General features: G+C 40.1%; 1 protein-coding gene across 2 annotated transcripts in view; it reads left to right on the forward strand.

The window, feature by feature from the left end:
- Positions 1–18,658, forward strand: part of atf7ip (activating transcription factor 7 interacting protein) — a 50,684-nt gene that overhangs the window by 15,749 nt on the left and 16,277 nt on the right. Inside the window, exons 1-9 of one of the 2 annotated variants that reach the window (XM_056279913.1) lie at positions 1,124–1,131; positions 6,938–7,462; positions 7,662–8,178; positions 9,593–9,771; positions 9,875–10,012; positions 10,170–10,241; positions 10,342–10,448; positions 16,187–16,251; positions 17,758–18,402. In XM_056279913.1, the coding sequence (XP_056135888.1) occupies positions 1,129–1,131; positions 6,938–7,462; positions 7,662–8,178; positions 9,593–9,771; positions 9,875–10,012; positions 10,170–10,241; positions 10,342–10,448; positions 16,187–16,251; positions 17,758–18,402 (2,251 nt within the window). In that variant the 5' untranslated portion in view covers positions 1,124–1,128. Of the gene's footprint in view, positions 1–1,123; positions 1,132–6,937; positions 7,463–7,661; positions 8,179–9,592; positions 9,772–9,874; positions 10,013–10,169; positions 10,242–10,341; positions 10,449–16,186; positions 16,252–17,757; positions 18,403–18,658 lie in introns of those variants that run through there. The other variant, XM_056279914.1, reaches the window with a different exon arrangement.

Below are 18,658 nucleotides of genomic sequence, written 5' to 3' on the forward strand. Positions count from 1 at the left end.
GCTAAATTGATGCGCCATCTCAGAGTTTCTAGTGTTTTCTGTTGTAGAAGTTTGTTCATTGGTTTATTTAATGATTGGTATGGTTTCTGATGAATCTATGCTAGATTCCTTTATTGACAGTGTTTGTTCCTGTCATAGAAGGAAAGCCGCAACTTTCAGGGAAATGTGCCGCTGGGAAGTTTGTCTTGGCAACTTGAAAGAATGAGAAGAAATAATTTCTAAGAAGTTTGCTTTTAGCATCTGGATGGTCAGAAATTGATTTTTTTAATATATTGAGTTCTTGAGCACAAAGAAAAACAAAAGGGATTTGTTAGACTGGGGCTGGGTTACAACCAAATAATGAAAAGATAAATATGGCTTATTGAGCATGTATCATTGTTTTCCTGGTTTGTGGTGGGGAAAACACTGTGATTGGATGACTTAGTTGCTGATAATCATTACTGCTTTTTGTCTTGCATTATTCTTTTTTTTTTTTTTTTTTTGAGTAGTCACAGAGAGAAATATTTTGGCAAATGTAGTGGGCAGACCTTATTCTTTGTTTTTAAAGAGAAAAAGGCATTTGTAAAATTTGTGCTAATAGTTTTTGGTAGTAAAGAGAGCCCCCTGTCCTTCTACGTGAGTGGTTTAGTCCATGCTTGTCTGTGAATTTCCATAATGTGGACGAGGTGCTGAAGGGTGGGGGATGGGTGTTGGAAAGTGCTGCTGGAAAGGCTGTTCACTGCACTTCTCCTCTGCCTTCTCCTGTGCTAGCTATAGTAGGTGTTTGTTATATACCTAAAAACGTGGCACTTGCATTAATTAAGTTTTAGTTGCGGTGTCATTAAGAAATGAATAGCTTTATCCCCTGAAGAAGAAAAACATCTTATTTTGTATTAATTGTTCATGTTATTCAGTGTAGTATTCTCTGCTGTGTGACAGGCTGTATTTTTGAAGTTTTAAGGCTCTGTTTTTGAAGTTATAATTTTTATCATACTTTGGTTTATTAAGACCACACAACCTTTATAGAACAGACCCCATCAAAGAGCAAGATGGAATAGTCCTAACCTGCTCCTCCCCCTTTTTTTTGTTCTTGGTTTCTCCTCCCTTCTTCTTCCCAGCCATTGCTTGGACCGGCAATCAGCAAAGCAAATGGTAGGCCTCAGTCTCAGATCCTCCTGTTCAAGGCTGAATGTTTTTCTTCTACAGCATGTTTGCCATTTTTTTTTTCCTGTATTGTCCCAACCTGTGTTGTGTTATTACATCTTTAGATTTGGCTCAAGATTATGTCTTGATTCACTGAAAGAGCTAGAGCAATACACTATGCCAAAGTTTATGTTCATTGTATCTACATTAAGAATATAACCTTGTACGCATTAATGTTAAGGAATCAGTTTTTTTTAAGCTACTGTGAACTTTTCTACTTAAAAGTTAGTGGGTCAATATCAAACAGTGCCGCATTATAACATGTACAGCACAGGCAGATAAATTATTCACCTGCAGTATTACGACCAACACAAGGGGTGCAATTGTTCTTTCACCTGATTTTGGTTGACTATCGCATAAATGTTATATGAAACCTGAAATTCTGTAAACATGCCTCCATAACTAAGTTGTTGGCTGGGTTTTGAAAAGCGGTATCCTTCCTGCCTTGAATTTTGTCTTATGTGTTAATAGTGCAGATATTCAAAATGATCCATTTGTGATCACACTCAAGATTCAATGAGTGCTGATGTTCACCTTTAGTCATGTAAAAATTGTATGAGTGTATTACAGTGTAGATGTTGTTTCTCTGAGGTATTCATATTTTGCTATGTTGCAACATGCGTGGGTTTCCTCCGGGGGCTCCGGTTTCCTCCCTCAGTCCCAAAGACATGGAAGTTAGGTGAATCGGCCACACTAAATTGTCCTTAGGTATGAATGTGTGTGTGTGTGTGTGTGTGTGTGTGTCTGTCTGTGTTGGCCCTGTGATGGCCTGGTGGCCTGTCCAGGGTGTCTCCCCGCCTGCTGCCCAATGACTGCTGGAATAGGCTCCAGCATCTCTGCGACCCTGAGAGCGGGATAGGTGGTTCAGATAATGGATGGATGCAACATAAGTCCTATGCAGAAATGCCCTCTAAATTGGGATATATCCTACCTTGTTGCGTTGATCTCTTGTTAACTAGATTTTGTGATAAAGGGAAATCACCAATCCACCAGGTGGTTGAGTTACTAGCATGTCCTCATGGCTCGAAATTTTAGTTGGCAAGAAACCCATTGCTATTGTCAAAGAAGGTTGAATCAGTTCATCTGGATACAGCGTTTAGTGACAGATACGTTTCATCACTCAACTAAGTGAAATCTTAAGTCTAAACTGACTGCAGGTATCCCCACCCTTATAAGCAATACAGCTGCATAATGACTGAAACCAATGATCAGTTTCATGAAACAGGCTTGTACTGTCTCATAAAGAATTTACTTGACTCACTGGATTTTGCAGAATGTTACTAAATATTGTAGTCAAGTGTGTTATTGTTGAATGCTTTAAAAACAGAAACACTGTTGGTGTTATAGACACAGAGGATACCTTTCCATTCCCAGTGTAATATCGTTAGCATTTAAGCTAGTTTTGGTTCGCGCTGGTAACAACAACTGCAAAATTGTGCATAATATCAGTGTAAGGGCATTTGACTTGATGTGTTCATTTATTGTATATATGATACACGTTTATACAGTGTCAAAAACATCTTATAGTTGAAAAGTTAAAACACCACCTGGTAAGCTAGGTTATTTACAGTATTGGCTAGCCGTCTCACAAACCTTTCAAGTAACCATGGTAATGACTGGGCTCCACCAGCATTGGATCACTGGCTCACTGAAATAAATGGGTGATAACAGCCTTCTGAACCTGCTAGTAGTTTAGTAGGCCCCTACTAGCCCATATATTTGGGACAGATGTGTAATGATAATGCCTATTCAATAGTCTGATAACAGTCTATTGATAGCTATTTCTGATGTTGACCGAACTGATGACAGACAATAGATAACAACAGAAACTGGGTAGATGAAACGTATGTCAATAAACGTTGTATCCAGATGAATTGATTCAACCTGCTTTGATTTTCTTACCGGGATTATTGGGCATGCATCAAGGCACCCATCTTTATTGTATTGCCCTTTGCTAGAGAAGGTTAGGTTGTGCAAAGTAACAAGTTTTTCTAAGTAAGGAGCTCTCTCAATGAAATTTAATTTGTACAAGTCAGATATCAAGCACATTTGACGATACCATTTAGATGGATTTTTTTCTTCCAGTGATTGGCTAGCTTATGACCAAAATTATATGTAACGGGCAACTTTTCAGCATCTTGACAGCATCTTCATTGTTCAGTGAACTGCCAAAATCAACTAAACTAATCAAATTTTATCGATCCCTGAAGGGGGAAATTCTCTTTTTGCTTGTCTCAAACGGGAAACATCTGTTACAGAACAGCATCCTATGAGCGAGTAATGTTGTAGAGTGTTCCCCATGGGAGACTTCAGCAAGGTCAAGCTTACTGCTAGAGAGCCTTGAGCTTTTGGTTGAAGTACCATATGTCCTCCTACTACCTTAGCCCAAAAGCTTTGGTTTGGGAGAAGGCCACATGTAGCATTTGATAGAAATACTGCCATGTTGAGGCACTGACCAACAAGTCATGACTCTCCATTCATGTTGTAATTATGTGAAAAATGTAGAGACAATATTTTTTTGGCGACAGCGGAAATTGTACAAGTGTCACATAATTGTCATGTCATTTGTCCTATGTCTAATCAATTCACATCATGTTTTATGTGCTCATTTAATGCAAAACCTGGCCTCTGCATGCCCAATTGAAAGGTTGCAGCTTTGAGGATTTCTCAGTCTTGAGCCAAACTCAGGGAAAGGCTGTGACTTATGTGGCTGAAAGTTAACGCTGCGGGATACCAATTACCCATATGTTTCTTTTAAACAAAAGAGTAAGTTAATTTTTATAATTTACCACTGACGTGCTGTATACAGTCTATAACATTACAATAAACAATGGACAGTACACCAATGCAGTGTAACTGCTTAATGATTAGCCTAGGAGTTGAGTTATAAGAGCTAGAAGATGACTAAAAAAGGAAAAAATCTGTAAAGTTAAAGAAAAATAAGATTAATCTTTGTTAGTGTTTAACTATATATACACCAATGTATACATATATGTATATGATATATACGTATATATTTTTGCTTAAGCTACATGCAAATTTGTCAATACATAGGGAAAAAGGGGTGCCACTGAATCAAGATATCTGAATCCTTTACAGCTAACTTCAGGAAGCATAGCCTGCCTGTGCACAACAGCACCGGTAGCCATTTTGGATTTCTCCAGTAAATTCAGGCACTATTTAACCATAGGATGGGGGTGGGGGGCAGGTTGCACACTGCTGCCTAGTGTGCAATAACATTGGAATGTGAGCGCAGCCAGTGAACAAACTGTTGTGATGTAGACCACTCAAATCAGTTTCATGTTAGATTTTCTTTTAAGCTAGAGGGATGAGTATCCTGACTTGCTCGTTCACAGTAGGTGACTCGATTGCATGTTGAAGTGCTCACACAGGAGGCATGGCTAACAGAATGTCATATGTAATGATCTTGGTTTGTTCCCACTTTATATGAAGTGTAAAGTGAGTGTTCGTCAGACTGCACAACAGACCTAAAATTTTAGACTCATTTGACAGCCTATGAGGTTGTTGAACATATCCATAGTAAATCAAACAGGTAACAACGCTTTATATGTATTCTTGTCTGTCTGCTGCATTTTTGAAGGGCAGTAATGCAGAAATGATGCAGCTGTAATGCAAACTGACTTTTCAGTGTAAATCTAAAATGGGCTGCTGCTCAAACAGGGTTTAAAAGATTTATTTAGGCTACCCAATTTAATGTCCCTTTATAGTTTGTTGTGCTATTTAGGCTACAGAGCTACATGTTTGAGTTTCCACACTGTTTGCCTTTACTATATAGCAACATAAAATCATTTAGCCTTGTATCCTATCTTGGCCGTATAAAATGTTGTCACTGTGGTAGAAGGGGACAGAAAAGATATTAACCGCTGAAATCAATAACCTGCAGGGGTGGCTTCTCAAGCTCGTGTTTAGAAATAATATGTGCGGATAAAATAAATGTCTTATTTTGTCTCCCAAGTAAATTTTTGTTAACTACTGGTGTGTTCTACAATGTAATAGTCAATGTTTTGTTTTTTTAATACATATTTCGATGCAGTGTTTGGTATATTCCATGGATCACTGTTAAATTTCAGATGTAAATATTGCAAATGGTGTGGGCAAAATATGTGATCATTGCATTTGTGAATTACCAAAACAGTTTTAGTGCTAAAACATAATAAAATAACTTCCCACAATTTGAATTTCACAAGAAAATGTTATTAGGCCTAGATCATTTCATGTCTAGAAAAAGGCAAAGGTACTATAGTAGTTGAGTGTTACGTAGGTATATCTAAGTGCTATAGCCTACCTTTGCTTTATGATGGGTAACCTATCAATCAAATTATATCTGATAAATGCAGCTAACATTGACATTACTGATGAACTTATTGATATCAAAATCAAGATATTTCTGTTCACATTATGATTGACCATCCCAGTCAATTCTCCCCTAAAGCCTATTGACTGGTCAACTCTGTATTTTCATGCTTTTGAATAGGCTGCCCAAATTATTGCTTTTGCTGTTCTAGTGCCAACAGCTGCCACCATAGCTAATAAAGCAGTAGAGACAGGAGGCAAAGCAGTTAGTCTGGACTCACTGTGTGAAAAAAATCAGTGGGGATTGGTAAAGGCATTGACACAGAAGTGCTAGGTAGTCTGTACTTACCCAATCTTAAAACCACAGTTGTGGATTAATAGCATGTAGTAAATGTTTGTAGTTGCAATACTAACCCTTAGCTTTACAACAATGCACAGAAAATTAAGAAAATAATTTTTTTTGCCGCCCCCCCCCCCCCCCCAGATTCTGGGGTGTTTGGTGTTAAATCCGTGTTTATAAACGAATCAGCCTGAAAGTAGATTTGATCAATTGATTTAAACGAATTTTACAAGTATGAACTAGTTTACCATTGAATGCAGTGTGGCAGATTGGTTCATTCCTCTACAGCACATGGCTTTCATAGCAGGTCACTCGTGCATGTAGAAGTTTCTTTTAGCATAACTATTCACTCATAAGATACATAAATACACATAAGATATGATGTGTAGCCCCAAAACAAGAATGTGTGCATTGTCAATTTCAAAACTACATTCGGGAAATCTTCATTTTGTATTTCCTCTGTATTGTTGCCACAGCCACAATTTGGCAGCTCTGATTCGCTGTATATGTGACCAATAGGGAAGTGAGGGGGATGGTAGGAGAGGTTGTGAAATACTGCTTTGTTGACCGAGGTATTTTTCTATTTTCTGGAGCCAGACCAAGTATTACTAAAATCCTAACGCTAATCAGCAAGTAGAGGCTAGGATATCTAGTCATAACAGATTGAAGCTGCCTTTAGGAATATGTAAAAAGATTGTTTTGCACACTGAGCTGCAGCTTGAGTTTGTCATTCAGGGCAAACATGGAAAAATACCAGAGAATGTTTTTGAAGAGAAAATGGCTTGAATTGAAAAGGATCTCTGATTTAAATCTGTGGTGAAAAGGGGACTGTTGTGGAACAGACTAGATTTGTATGCAGACTTTACTGTAGAAAAAGAACCTTCCAGAACAGAACAAACAAGAGAACCCTAGAGCTTCATAGTGACCTCTAGTGTTGCCCTTGAAGCTCTGCAGTTATATCTTTCCTATGCAATGCGCATAGACCATAACAGGTAGAAGGCAGTGCTGTTAACTCCCCTGAGTATCACTTTGATTTTATACCTCCTTTTACTTTTTATCAGGCTATTGGATTAAATCTTCCTGCTTCTTCTCCCTCCCCAGGTAAAAATGGAAGTGGCAGTAGCAGAGGAGAAAAGGAAGATTTTCCGTGCAAGGAAAACTATGAAGATTAGCGATCGGCAGCAACTGGAGACTCTTCACAATACTTTGCTGACAGGAAATCCACCCATTTCCAATCCGTCTCCCCCTCCATTAGTGAATGGCACACACAAAGAGGACGGTCGAAAAACCGTCGACAAAGAGCAAAATGAAGCCATGGACTCAAACTCCTCTCACGCTCCATCACCTGTCTCCCTAGCTTCCCAAGGCTCTCCCATTCCTTCCCTGTCCTTAAATCTGTCCCCTTCCCCTTCTGCCTCACAAAGTCCAAAAGCCAATGAGGAAAATCCTTCCACATCACCATTCCACTCATTAAACTTTGACCTAAAAAAGATGGAGGAGGGCAAGAAAGAGTCTTTGTCATCCCCATCCAATGATGGCCCGGTGTCGGTTTCAACAGAGCCCAAGGAAGGACAGGATAAAGGCAAGGAGCAGACCACAGGGAAAGTCAAGGCAGAAAAGAAAGAGGTAATGGGTTAATGGCCTGGAATGAGAGAAATCGGTTATTTACAAGCTGCGTTACAGAAACATCTTTTGCAATTTGAGAGAAAAAGTGGAGCCAACATCATGGTTTAATGTTAATTTATGAGTATTAGGAAGTGGTAAATTTTTGGGTGGAACAGGATTGCCTAAATGGATATTCTGTATTTTTTATTTCTATTTTTAGGAACCACACCCTACAGCAGAGAATAAGGTAAAAGATTCAGCTTCACAGTCACCTGTCTTGCCTGCAATATCTGCCAAAAAGTCAGAGAAGGACCATCGGACAGAGCCCAGATGTGCAGAACCCATGGAAACAAATAGGGACACCAAGGAGGCCAAGGTCCCTGACGTTAAACCCAAAAGAAAAATGGAAAATGTTTCTCGTACTAAAGCTACGACTTCCTGCTCCCCTCGCTCCTCCTCTCCTACTTGTCCCTCCTCATCCTGTCCAGTTCCATCTTCTTCCATGGTTCCAGATCAGGATGAGGGAATTAAAGATGAAGAGAAGGTGGTGGAGCTCAAGGGTGAACTGAAAGAAAGTATGAAAGAAAAAGAGACTGTTGGAAAGGAAGAGTTGAAGAAAGTATCCAAAGTGGAAAAAATGGATGTGGACTTGAAGGTGGAAACAAAAACTGAAAAAAATAAACCAAGACAATCTGCGCAAGCATCTCGTCCCTCATCCACTCCCCCCTCTGACACAGGTATGACATTGTGATTTAACTGATTAATGGTTCAAATATGTCTTAACTTAGACATGTACATAGTTAAATGGAACATATGCGCCCAGATTTTAAAGAAAATGCAAGTGCAGTCGGAAAAAAAATAGGATCAAGTCTAGACCTTGTTGTAATACTTAAAACCTTTTTTTTTTTAACCACAAAACTTGTCATGTTTGTTTTTCCTACTCCAATGTAATCAATATAAAGGAGGATTTCATGCTTTATGGCAACTGTTTGTTCCAGGGTTGAAGTAGCGACCCCCATCTTGAGCCTTGGTTTATAACTGTCAGCAGTGACCGTTTTCATAATTAACAACAAAGCAAAATGAAATGTAAGGGATTAGCTTTGAGATGTTTTTCTGGTTTTGTTTTGGTTTTTTTTGTACTTTTGATACTACTTTGTAATTACCATTTATTCGTATTCTTATGTTCTTTGCTGGCGTCTCAAATAGTAAATTCTTTCATTTAAGTCCAATCTCCCCTAAATGATTAGCTAATATAAAAAAAAAATCATAGGTCTCACAAAGTGGGGAGTATTTTGAATGATGAAAATACTGACCACCCCAAAAAATTGTATAAAGAAATTTTGACAAATTTTCCCTATCAAGGTTTGGCTTTCCTGTTGTTTTTATTGCAAACAGACTTGCACGATTCCCTCCTATGATAGCCTGGAATATTATGTCCTGTAAATGTTATACAGTTCAGTTTCTGACAGCCAGCTTGATTCTTGACATACCTTATCCCTTTGCCTATTTGAACTTTTAAGGTGGGAATTCGGGAAAACCACAAATATCCTTTTTGAAATATGTGGGACTCTTCTTAGATCCTTACCAGGTGAAAAAGTGTCTGCTTTGGCTGAAACATTGACTGAGTGTTATTGTAACTGACTTGAACCAGAATGGGAGGGGGGAAAAAACAAAACGGAACCGCTGGAAATGTATACATTGGGGGGGGGGGCAAATCTCATATAGGTGATATCAGGTTGTACATTATGTGGAGACAGTATGGTTGGATCAAGGTGGACTCGCCCTCCAAGTTATAATTTTTGGTGGATTCAGACATTTAAGAGAGTTTTGGTGACCAGTGTCTTAAGCTGCCTTTTGCTGCTAATTAGCTTTTGTATTTTTGTTGTCAGTTTTCATCGGATTTTTTTTTTTTTTTGTCTTACCCAAGTCATCTGGCTAAAAACCATTAATTCATACATCTGCATGTAGATTGTATACACTTGTTTATAGTTAAGCACTGAAAAATGTTTGAATAGTAGACAGCTACTTGTAGTGAATCACATTCGGACACTGAAAAGTGCCAAGTATTTTCAGCAAAACTGTTGGTTCAGAATGTCCACCCACTGTAGTGAGCAAGTTAACACTGACTTGGTATTTGTTCCTCTCCAACAGCGTCACAAGAAAAGAGCTCCACCTCGGGACTGAAGCGTACCTTGTCAGAAGGTGACGAGAAAAACAAACCGAATATAGAGCGGGATGTAAAGAGGCCCAAGGTAGAAGGCATGGCATTGGAAGCTCAGCTGGAACTGAAAATCACAGCAAAAGCAGGCAGTCGCCTTAAAGTTGAAAAGGTCTGTATGAAGTTGACATGTGCTTCATTATTGTTGTTTCAAAAAGGAAGGCTAAGTGAGCTCTACAATTTGCGTCTTTGCCTTTCACATTTTTCTTCCCTAGATTGTACAGCAGTTGATGGAGGATCGGCTGAGGGTTTTGCAGTTTACAGTGTTTGACAAAAGTTTACAAGAGCTGAAAGACAGAGTAGAAAAGATCGACTGTGCCACTAAACACCAGACAACCATTAAAACACTACAAGTAAGTAAAAATTTGTTTTCTAGCAAATTTATTGCCTTAAATAATTTTGAATTGTGAAACTATATACCACTTTTACTTGAAACTTTAAATTAGTAGAGTTATTTATCTTGCACCAAGTAGTGGCCCAATTTGAACTAAATCTCTTACTCTGTTGCAGGCTAAGATGGCTCGATTGACAAAAAAGTTTGGAGAGGCCAATCAGATCTCTGAGAACACAAGAAAACAGGATGTAAGATTTTATTTTGGTTTATGTTATATTTATTGAAACCCATTTTCCTAATGAGAAAAGAAAGTTTCAATAGTTAAAGCGTGTTGTATAATTTTCACAGGCGCTCGTTACTGCTGCTGCTGCCGCTGCCGCTGCTGCTTCTACCAAGACTGCTGCTGCTGCTTCTACCAAGACTGCAACTGCTGCAAACACACCTCAGTCACAACGGTAAGTGTTATCATTTCTCTATATATTTCCTGTCTAGAATTCTCCTCAATCATGGTATATGTTTTGACCTTGAATGGTAATTGTCAAGGTTTTTTTGGGCAGTAAGTTCAAGTTTTATTGTACTGTTTATTAGACTATGTGCTCAAGAAAGAATATTTTCATTTATAGAAGTCCAGTTATAAAAGAAATTAAATATGTTGGCCTTGAAAGCAAACAGTAGTGTGTGACCTTTGGTGTTGTGTGTGAATTTACTTTGGGCCTTTGTATGAACGTGACAATACCGGACTGAAGCTAGTACTACACATGGAGCCGTTCACAGCGTGAATATTTGACATTTTCCGTTGGATTACTATCAGTAATCCCTAGAGACTGGATTAATGGAGACAGAATAAAGACCGCAATCCTTAACTCCCAAAACCATACTTTTCGGAAACTGAGATTTCTTGGCATTTTCTTGTGTGCGTTTGTGTCAGGATCAACTTTTTTTAAATACCGTGCTTCAAATATTTCATTAAAGACTGGTTTGGAATAAACACACTTCCCAGTCTTGAGTTTTTCACCTGCAAAGTAACCCAGCATGGGTCCAGGTCCTGAGTCTTGTGACGTTCTACAATGTGAAGGCTGAGCGTTTCGTCAGACAGTGCAGAGTGTAGTTAAAACGGCACCTCTCCTCTCAACAGCGTGCTCCGTCGCCAGACAGTGGAGCCGCAGCCTGAGGCACCCAAAGAGGGACTGGCCCCCTCTGTTGGTAAGACACCTGCACTGTCAGTCAAGAAAAAAATGAAGGAAGAGAAGGAGAAGGAGAAGGAGGTGGACGAAGAGGGAGAGGAAGAAGAGGAGAACCCATCTGTCCCACGCCGCATTGCCATTGCAGAACGCCTGTCAGAGCACAGTGAAGGGAAATGCAGAGGAGATATTAAGCTCCGCTCAATCAGTTCCCACATGGAGAGAATGCTATACTATAATTCCAAGAGAAGCTCAGGGAAACCCAGGGCTTACCGCTATGCATCCTACATATTTCGAAACTTAGTCCCCTATGAAATCTACTGTGACTGGGTTTCAAAGGTTAACTACGTTGGGTTAATGGGCAAGGATGCGTTGCCCGTAAACGTAAGGAAGACTCTAAGGATGTATGTAGAACGTCGCTTCACTGAACTATCCTGCGAAAGGTGGAGAGAGATTCGTGACTCTATCAATGAAATACTGAGAGTGAAGAGGAAGCCAGAATTTTTTCGGAGTTGTGAAGAAAGAACTACTATATATTCTTGATTTTAAAAAAGGGGGGCGGGGTGTCATACCATGGCAGTTGTCATGATTAGATTACTGAAACTGTCAAAAGCATACATATTATGTGTATTTTCTTTGTTGTTGCACTTAGCCTCTTCACAGTGCTCCTCGAAATAAAGGTGAATATGAAAAATATCCTATGTTGTGTTTAACAGTTTGAGGATTTGGGACGATAAAAAGAACACAGTAGAGTACTTAAAATTTTGATTTTATTTTTTTTTTTGGGGGGGGGGGCAGTGCAAGCTTTCCAGCTTTTTAGACCTGAAATTCGTATGGCTCTTGATCAGTAAGGGGGCGGGAGAGCTGTGTCCAACCACCTTCTTGATAATGTGTCACCTACTATTGTTTAAGTCTCATCAGAGAATCAATAATGTGCACAAGTGTTTACGCGGGAGAAATATTTCTGTCCTCCCGGGGTAAGCAACTGCCGCTGAATTTCCCATCTCATTGATTCAGGTAAGAGTTGAAGTTTATCAATAACCTATTCAAGCTTTGTATATAACTCAGCAGTGGTAGTGGCCTCAGGCACATTAAGCTTACATTTTACCAGTTGTATTATATCTCATTAAACATTGTTAGAGCTCAGATGAATAACGCTTAGAGCTTCCTGTGCCCATGTTAGCTAGCTAATGAATGTTGTGTGCGCTGCAGGAGCCTGCGTTTATAACACACAAAGTGACACAAATCGCAGTTATATCATATTTACTGGTGGAGTTAACATGTATGGAGGCTCCTCTTTACAGCACTGTTGGGTCATTCGAGACAACTGCTTGGTTGACACAACACTGCTGTAGAGGAGTTGGCAACATGTGCCATAAGGTGGGCATGGGAGGACATTTGCAACGGCTCGATTGTTTTCATAAGAAATAATACGAGTGCTAGCGCCAGTAAAAATTCTGGCCTCTTTTACCTACTCTTAAATGCCATCTAAAAATAACTTTTGGTTAAGTCCACCATTCCCAAATTTCTTTAGTATGTCATTAGCACAGCGTGTATGTATCCAGTTCATTATTTTACATAGCTGGGTTGTCATAGATTTGTCATATAAAATGCCATGTACGATATCAGTTTTGCTTCAGGCATTGCATTTGGCATTGTTACAGATGTTTAAAGTAGTTTTGGTTGACATTTGAAATCATAATTTCATTATATTTGCGCATAACAATGGGATAATTTTCTATTTCCATGCCCGCTAAGTGATATTAGTCTCTTTCAAGTTGGACTTCAGGCTGCGGTTTTCCTTAAGAATAATTTTGTGGCTCAGAGAGAGAGAAAGAGACGGGGGCTGCTGAATGGAGCCAGACTTGGGCACAGTCGGTGTGCAAGTTCTAAATGTTTATGCTGAAGAAGAACTTTCAATGAAAATTTATTTTAAAGGAGCTATTTATCCCAAAACCTCTGTTCATTTCTGACCCCTGTGCACATGTGCATACACACACAGACACACAGGAATCTTGGCTTTTTGAGTGGGAGTCCCATGTCATGGAGATGTGAGGAGGACATCAGTAAACAAAAGAGGCCTGTTTTAATGATGCAAAAACAGTTAAAAAAAATACTTGTATGACTATGTATGATTAAAGATGTTAATACAATGGCCTACATATGGGTTAAAAATCCACACCGTTGTCTTATTTTACAATTCTGTGTTTTATCAGCATGGAACATTAAAGGATCCTGACCTCTGCTCTAGAGGATTAGGATTCTGCCATTTCCCTCTTCTGGCCACCTAATGTTCTTTATTTAATGGGGATGCAATACAAAGTTGAATCTGCTCCCATTTGCAATTAATGCCAATTTTTATATTTCAACTATTTTCATAGAACACCCTAGACCAATGTGTTGAAGATTACATCAAACAGCCCTCAAGCAGATATAATTGATAAGGGACTGAGAACCATTTTAAATGGAGCTGACTTTTTAGGAAAGCGCAAGAAAGTTGAATCGGTTCATGTGGCCACAACTTTTGAGAGAAATGTTTCAGCACTCATCTAAGTGACCTCTTCAGTTTCAACTGACTGCAGGTATCCCCACCCTTATAAACAATACAGTGGCATAATGACTGAAACCAACGATCAGTTTCATATGCAAATTGCTGTGACTTTTCAATGGCAATGTGTGCCATTCACAGAGGATTAGGGAATAGTTGCAATCACAGCATTGTAAGATGGTGACAGATGTACTCTTAGACCCCCACTCCCCCCTCAGTATGTCCCTCTTCACATACGGCCTCTTTGACTCCCCGTTCAAACCAGCATTCCGCCCTATCAAGGATGTGCGCATCCTCATCCTTGGAAGAGTGGCCACTGGCCTGTAGATGTTTGTAGACTGCGGAGTCCTGGCTTGACGCGTTAGCTCTTCTGTGCTGTGCCATCCTCTTGGCCAGCATCTGTTTAGTTTCCCCAATTTGCAATCCCCCTGGCACTTAACAGCGTTCACTATATTGCTCTGTTTGTGTTGAGGGACCAGATCCTTGGGGTGGACCAACTTCTGGCGCAGCATGTTTTGGGGTTTGAAAGCAATTGAGACGCAATGTTTGGAAAATACACGTCTCAATTGTTCGAAACTCTTGCCTCATATGGAATCACCACTGGTTTATGCATAGGCAGCTGTTTTCCTTCTCTTCGTTCAGTCGGTGTATCGTTTGGGCATCTTCTTGGTGTTGACAAAAGCCCAGTTAGGATAACCACCCTTGACCAGGGCTTGTTGAATTATGGGAATTCTCCACTTCCCATCCACTGTGTATGTGGGAACGTTGTCAGCTCGGTGGTACAGCGTCCTGATGACTCCTAGTTTGTGCTTCAGTGGAGTCCATCACTGAACTGAGGGGGGGCTAAGAGTACATCTGTCGCCATCTTACAATGCTGTGATTACAACCATTCCCAAGTCCTCTGAATAGTACACATCGCCATTGAACAGTAACGGCAATTTGCATATGAAACTGATATGTTCAACTGTCATACCACTGTATTGTTTAAGGGTGGGGATACCTGCAGTCATTTGAGACTGAAGAGGTCACTTAGATAAATAAGTAATGAAACGTTTCTCAATAAACGTGTCCAGATGAACTGATTCAACTTTCTATGATATCCTTACCTGGATCATTGAACATGCATAAAGACAATGGCCTTGTGTACTATTCAAAGAGGATTGGGGAATAGTTGCACAGCATTGTTACAATGTTGTGATGTGCATATGAAACCGTTAGTTGTTTTCGGTCGTTATGCCACTGTATTGTTTATAAGGGTGGGTATACCTGCAGTCAGTTGAGACTGAAGACGTTACTTTAAATGAGTGATGAAGAGGTCACTTTAGATGAGTGATGAAACGTTTCTCTCAGTAAATGTTGTGTCCAGATTAACTGATTCAACTTTCTGGGATTTCCTTACCTGGATTATTGAGCACGCATAAGGAGACTTCAGGAGATGATGCAAGAGGAAGGGGAGACTTTGTAAAAGTGAGTTGCCTTAGTAAGATCAATCAGCCTCTCTAAACAGAGCTGGAGTGGCTCAGTGGTGGAACCATGTTGGCACAAGTTACCAATTATTGGCCGGGTTTGCCCTTCCAGCACTCTCTCCAGTACACGGTCCATAAGTGGGGGTCAGCATTGACTTTAAAGGGCAATGTCTTGCACTCCAAAGCTGCAAACACCGGTGTGGAGACATGAATCATATCAAGCTGTCATGTACCAGCTGAAAGCTTTATAGGAGTCTGCTATTCAGTACTACGCCAAGAAAGGAAAACATGTTCCTGTGAACATCAGCCTCTGCAGAAATATCAGGCCAAGGCAGCGGTACAAAGAACAGCTCATTAAAGCAGGAAGCGCAGAGGGCGAAATGACACCACTGCCACTCTGAAGGCCAGCCTCAGGAAGAGGGAAAGGCAAAAGGGACCTTGATTTCCACGGCTCATCACACCAGGCGGAAGCTTCAGAGAAAGGACTCGGAAGCTCTGGAAAAACTACTTACAAGAGCAAAGAAGCAATAAGACTACTCTGTTCTTGTAAGACTTGGCTCTTACTTTTTTTAGGTTTTGGAAGCATTGCAGACCTGGCACCACTATGACCTGAGGTATCATTTGACATGGGACTGGATCTGTGTGCCAAGATTTGAGTCATTACTGGGAAAATGACGGTTCCCTTGAGGACAGTTATCAGATAATTGAAATTTGGTATGAAATATTTTAACAAAGTCTTAAACATGTGTTTTGAGACCTTTGTTCTTTGTGGGGAGATGTGGGTTGGGGCAGTGTTGCTTTTCAGTTCTGTTTTGTTTTTTCTTCTGAGTACTTACCTATACAACTGCTAGGCGTGAAAACAGACAGTTAAGTGCGGACATCATGTTGGAATGGGTACCTTGGAACTAACACATTTCCACCTTCATTTGTTCCTGAGTGCCTATATCCATGCCGTTATGGATTTAGACAGTTCTAAGTATAAGCATCTTTCTAAACAGGCCAGTCCGGACTTCAATGGAGATAAAGCAGACTCCAGCAACCCTTGTCTCAACAAGTGGAACTGGTGAGTCGTATCATAAGAACTTACTGCCTTTATTGAGATTTTAATCTTAAAGCCAAGATGGTGATCATCTGTAGTGGTGACTACTGAGTTTGAGAATTTGATAAAAGGAAATTAATTAATCACTGTGAGGAAAGTTTATTTCACAGAAGAAAATGTAACAAAACATTGCAGACCTACATGATGCAAAGAACATGAAAATAGAGCTCTTTGACAAGTGATGCATAGTATAGTGTGAGCAAGGACCGTCTTCAGATAATTTTATCTGCAGAATGAACAGTGTACTGGTTTTCACTTGTAGTTCATGTCAATTAAAATAGACTGCCTAAGTGTTCATGAAATGTCCCACTAATAGTAATTAACGACCATTTGTGAGTAAATGTAATTAAACGCTCAAGAATGAACAGAAGTTGTTGAGTCAAAGTAAGTAAGAACTGCATTCAATAGTTTTGAGCAATGCGTCAATTGGAGAGCTGAAAAAAACACTTCTCTATTTTTGTATTGTGTTCAGTGTTAAAATTGTACTTTGAGTGCTCTGGACCCAGTGCAGGGACCTGACCTCTGTTTAGAGCATAGAGCAGTAAGTGCTTTGACTCTTTCTAAAGATGAAATGGATTCAACTTCTGCTATAATGAGCAACAACTCATCAATTGATTGAGCTACAAATAGTTCCAACTACCAATAAGAGTAATAGAGAGGTGGGAACAGTGAGGGATCGAGAGCTTTTTCAAAGCAGAGAGGAGAAACAAAAACAAAAGAACGAAAACTAATCCATAGGGTGATAATACAGCTTTATTGTGTTGAGTAGACATGAAGCTTATAAGAGCATATTTGACTCGAGAGTTACAAGCAGCTCATAACGGAAAAATGATTTGATCCATCTGAGGGGCACTTGCATAATGTTCATAAAAGAGTTCATTTTAACACTGTACTTGAAATTTAAAAGTTTAAGGCATATTTAATTAAAGAGTTGAAAGCAGCTAATAATAGGAGGAAAAAGGATTTGATCCACTTGCATAGGACTGAACAATGAATTCAGTGTTACGTACTTCTCAGACCTTGCTTCACACATCCTAACTTTAGAGCCCTTCTAGTTTTTGGGATAACTTTCTCTAGCGTAGCCAATAAGTTGCTACAATACTTAGATAAAGTTTCGTACTCAGTAGTTTAAAATATACAGCCACCTAACTGAAACTAAAAGTTGTTTTACATTGTTGACAATTGATTTTTAACTAGTTGGTGCGTGTGTGAGTGTGTTTGTGTGTGTGTAATTTATTTTAAAAACCCGTTCATAAAAAGAAGCTTAAAGTGTAGAACAGAAGAGCATTAATAGTACAACAGCAACCATAGATGCATAAGACACCAAACAGGTGTGAATGCCTACACCCCTCAATAGTTTGGGAAGAACAGAGCAGTAGACAACAATTGTATAGTATAGCTCACAGCATTAGTGACAAAAAAACATAGCTGTTTGTCATAATATCAGCCTCTGTTTCCCGTGTCCCCCAGTGATCCCACCCATAGCTCATCCGACCACCGTTCCAACCTCCACCGCCTTGGTGTCGCAGACACCCATCTTGCAGCTGATTACCTCCACCTCCAATGCCGCACCCACCCTTGCTACTGGTATCACCACCCAGAGTCCCACAGGCACCCTGCTGCTGAAGACGGCCTCTGGGAGCAGCATGGTGGCCCAAGGCCAGCCACTACTTATCCAGCTGCCTTTATCAATGGCCAACGGACAGACGGGGACACTTGTCAACATTCCCGTTTCCTCTTTTCCTGCAGCCAACTCTCTCAATAAGGCCAAAACCACCACTCCATCCACCACCTTCATACTTAAGCCAGCTCCCTCCAACACCACTCCAGCTGCCTCAATGCCAGCCACTACAACTGTCCCAGCGCTCCAGACCTCCAGTGGTCAGAATCCCCCCACCCAAATTTCACTGGCTCGGGCTGTGTACCAGGGGGGTTCTGGAGGAATAGGTACACCTAATGCTGGAGTTTCAGTCACCACAGCCAGGACCCCAGCTCATTCGGTTTCTGTAGCAGGAGCTATGGCTTCTACCTCGTCGCCTGCTGCCTCTGGGCCTGCAGCAACAGGCTCCACTGCTCCAGTACCACCACAAGGGACATCTATGACCTCAAAGACAGGTGAGTGTGCTGAAGGAAATATTCCTGCTGACTATGAAACTTTCAGTTTTTATTTTCCAAGTTTTTTTTTCCACTGTTAGTTTAGCCTTGTGTCATGTATAGAGAAAGCAAATCAGTATTGTTTTATTTACTGTGATTCCCTCGGCCAAAGAATGTTGTGGGAAAGCCCCCTTCAGTCTATGCATCTTAACTTCATAGAATCAGACCTACTCGAAGATACCTTTTTATATCTGTGTGTACAGTTTGAAGGTGCTTT

Source organism: Lampris incognitus, chromosome 5 (genome assembly GCF_029633865.1).
Source record: "Lampris incognitus isolate fLamInc1 chromosome 5, fLamInc1.hap2, whole genome shotgun sequence".
Lineage (NCBI taxonomy): Eukaryota > Metazoa > Chordata > Actinopteri > Lampriformes > Lampridae > Lampris > Lampris incognitus.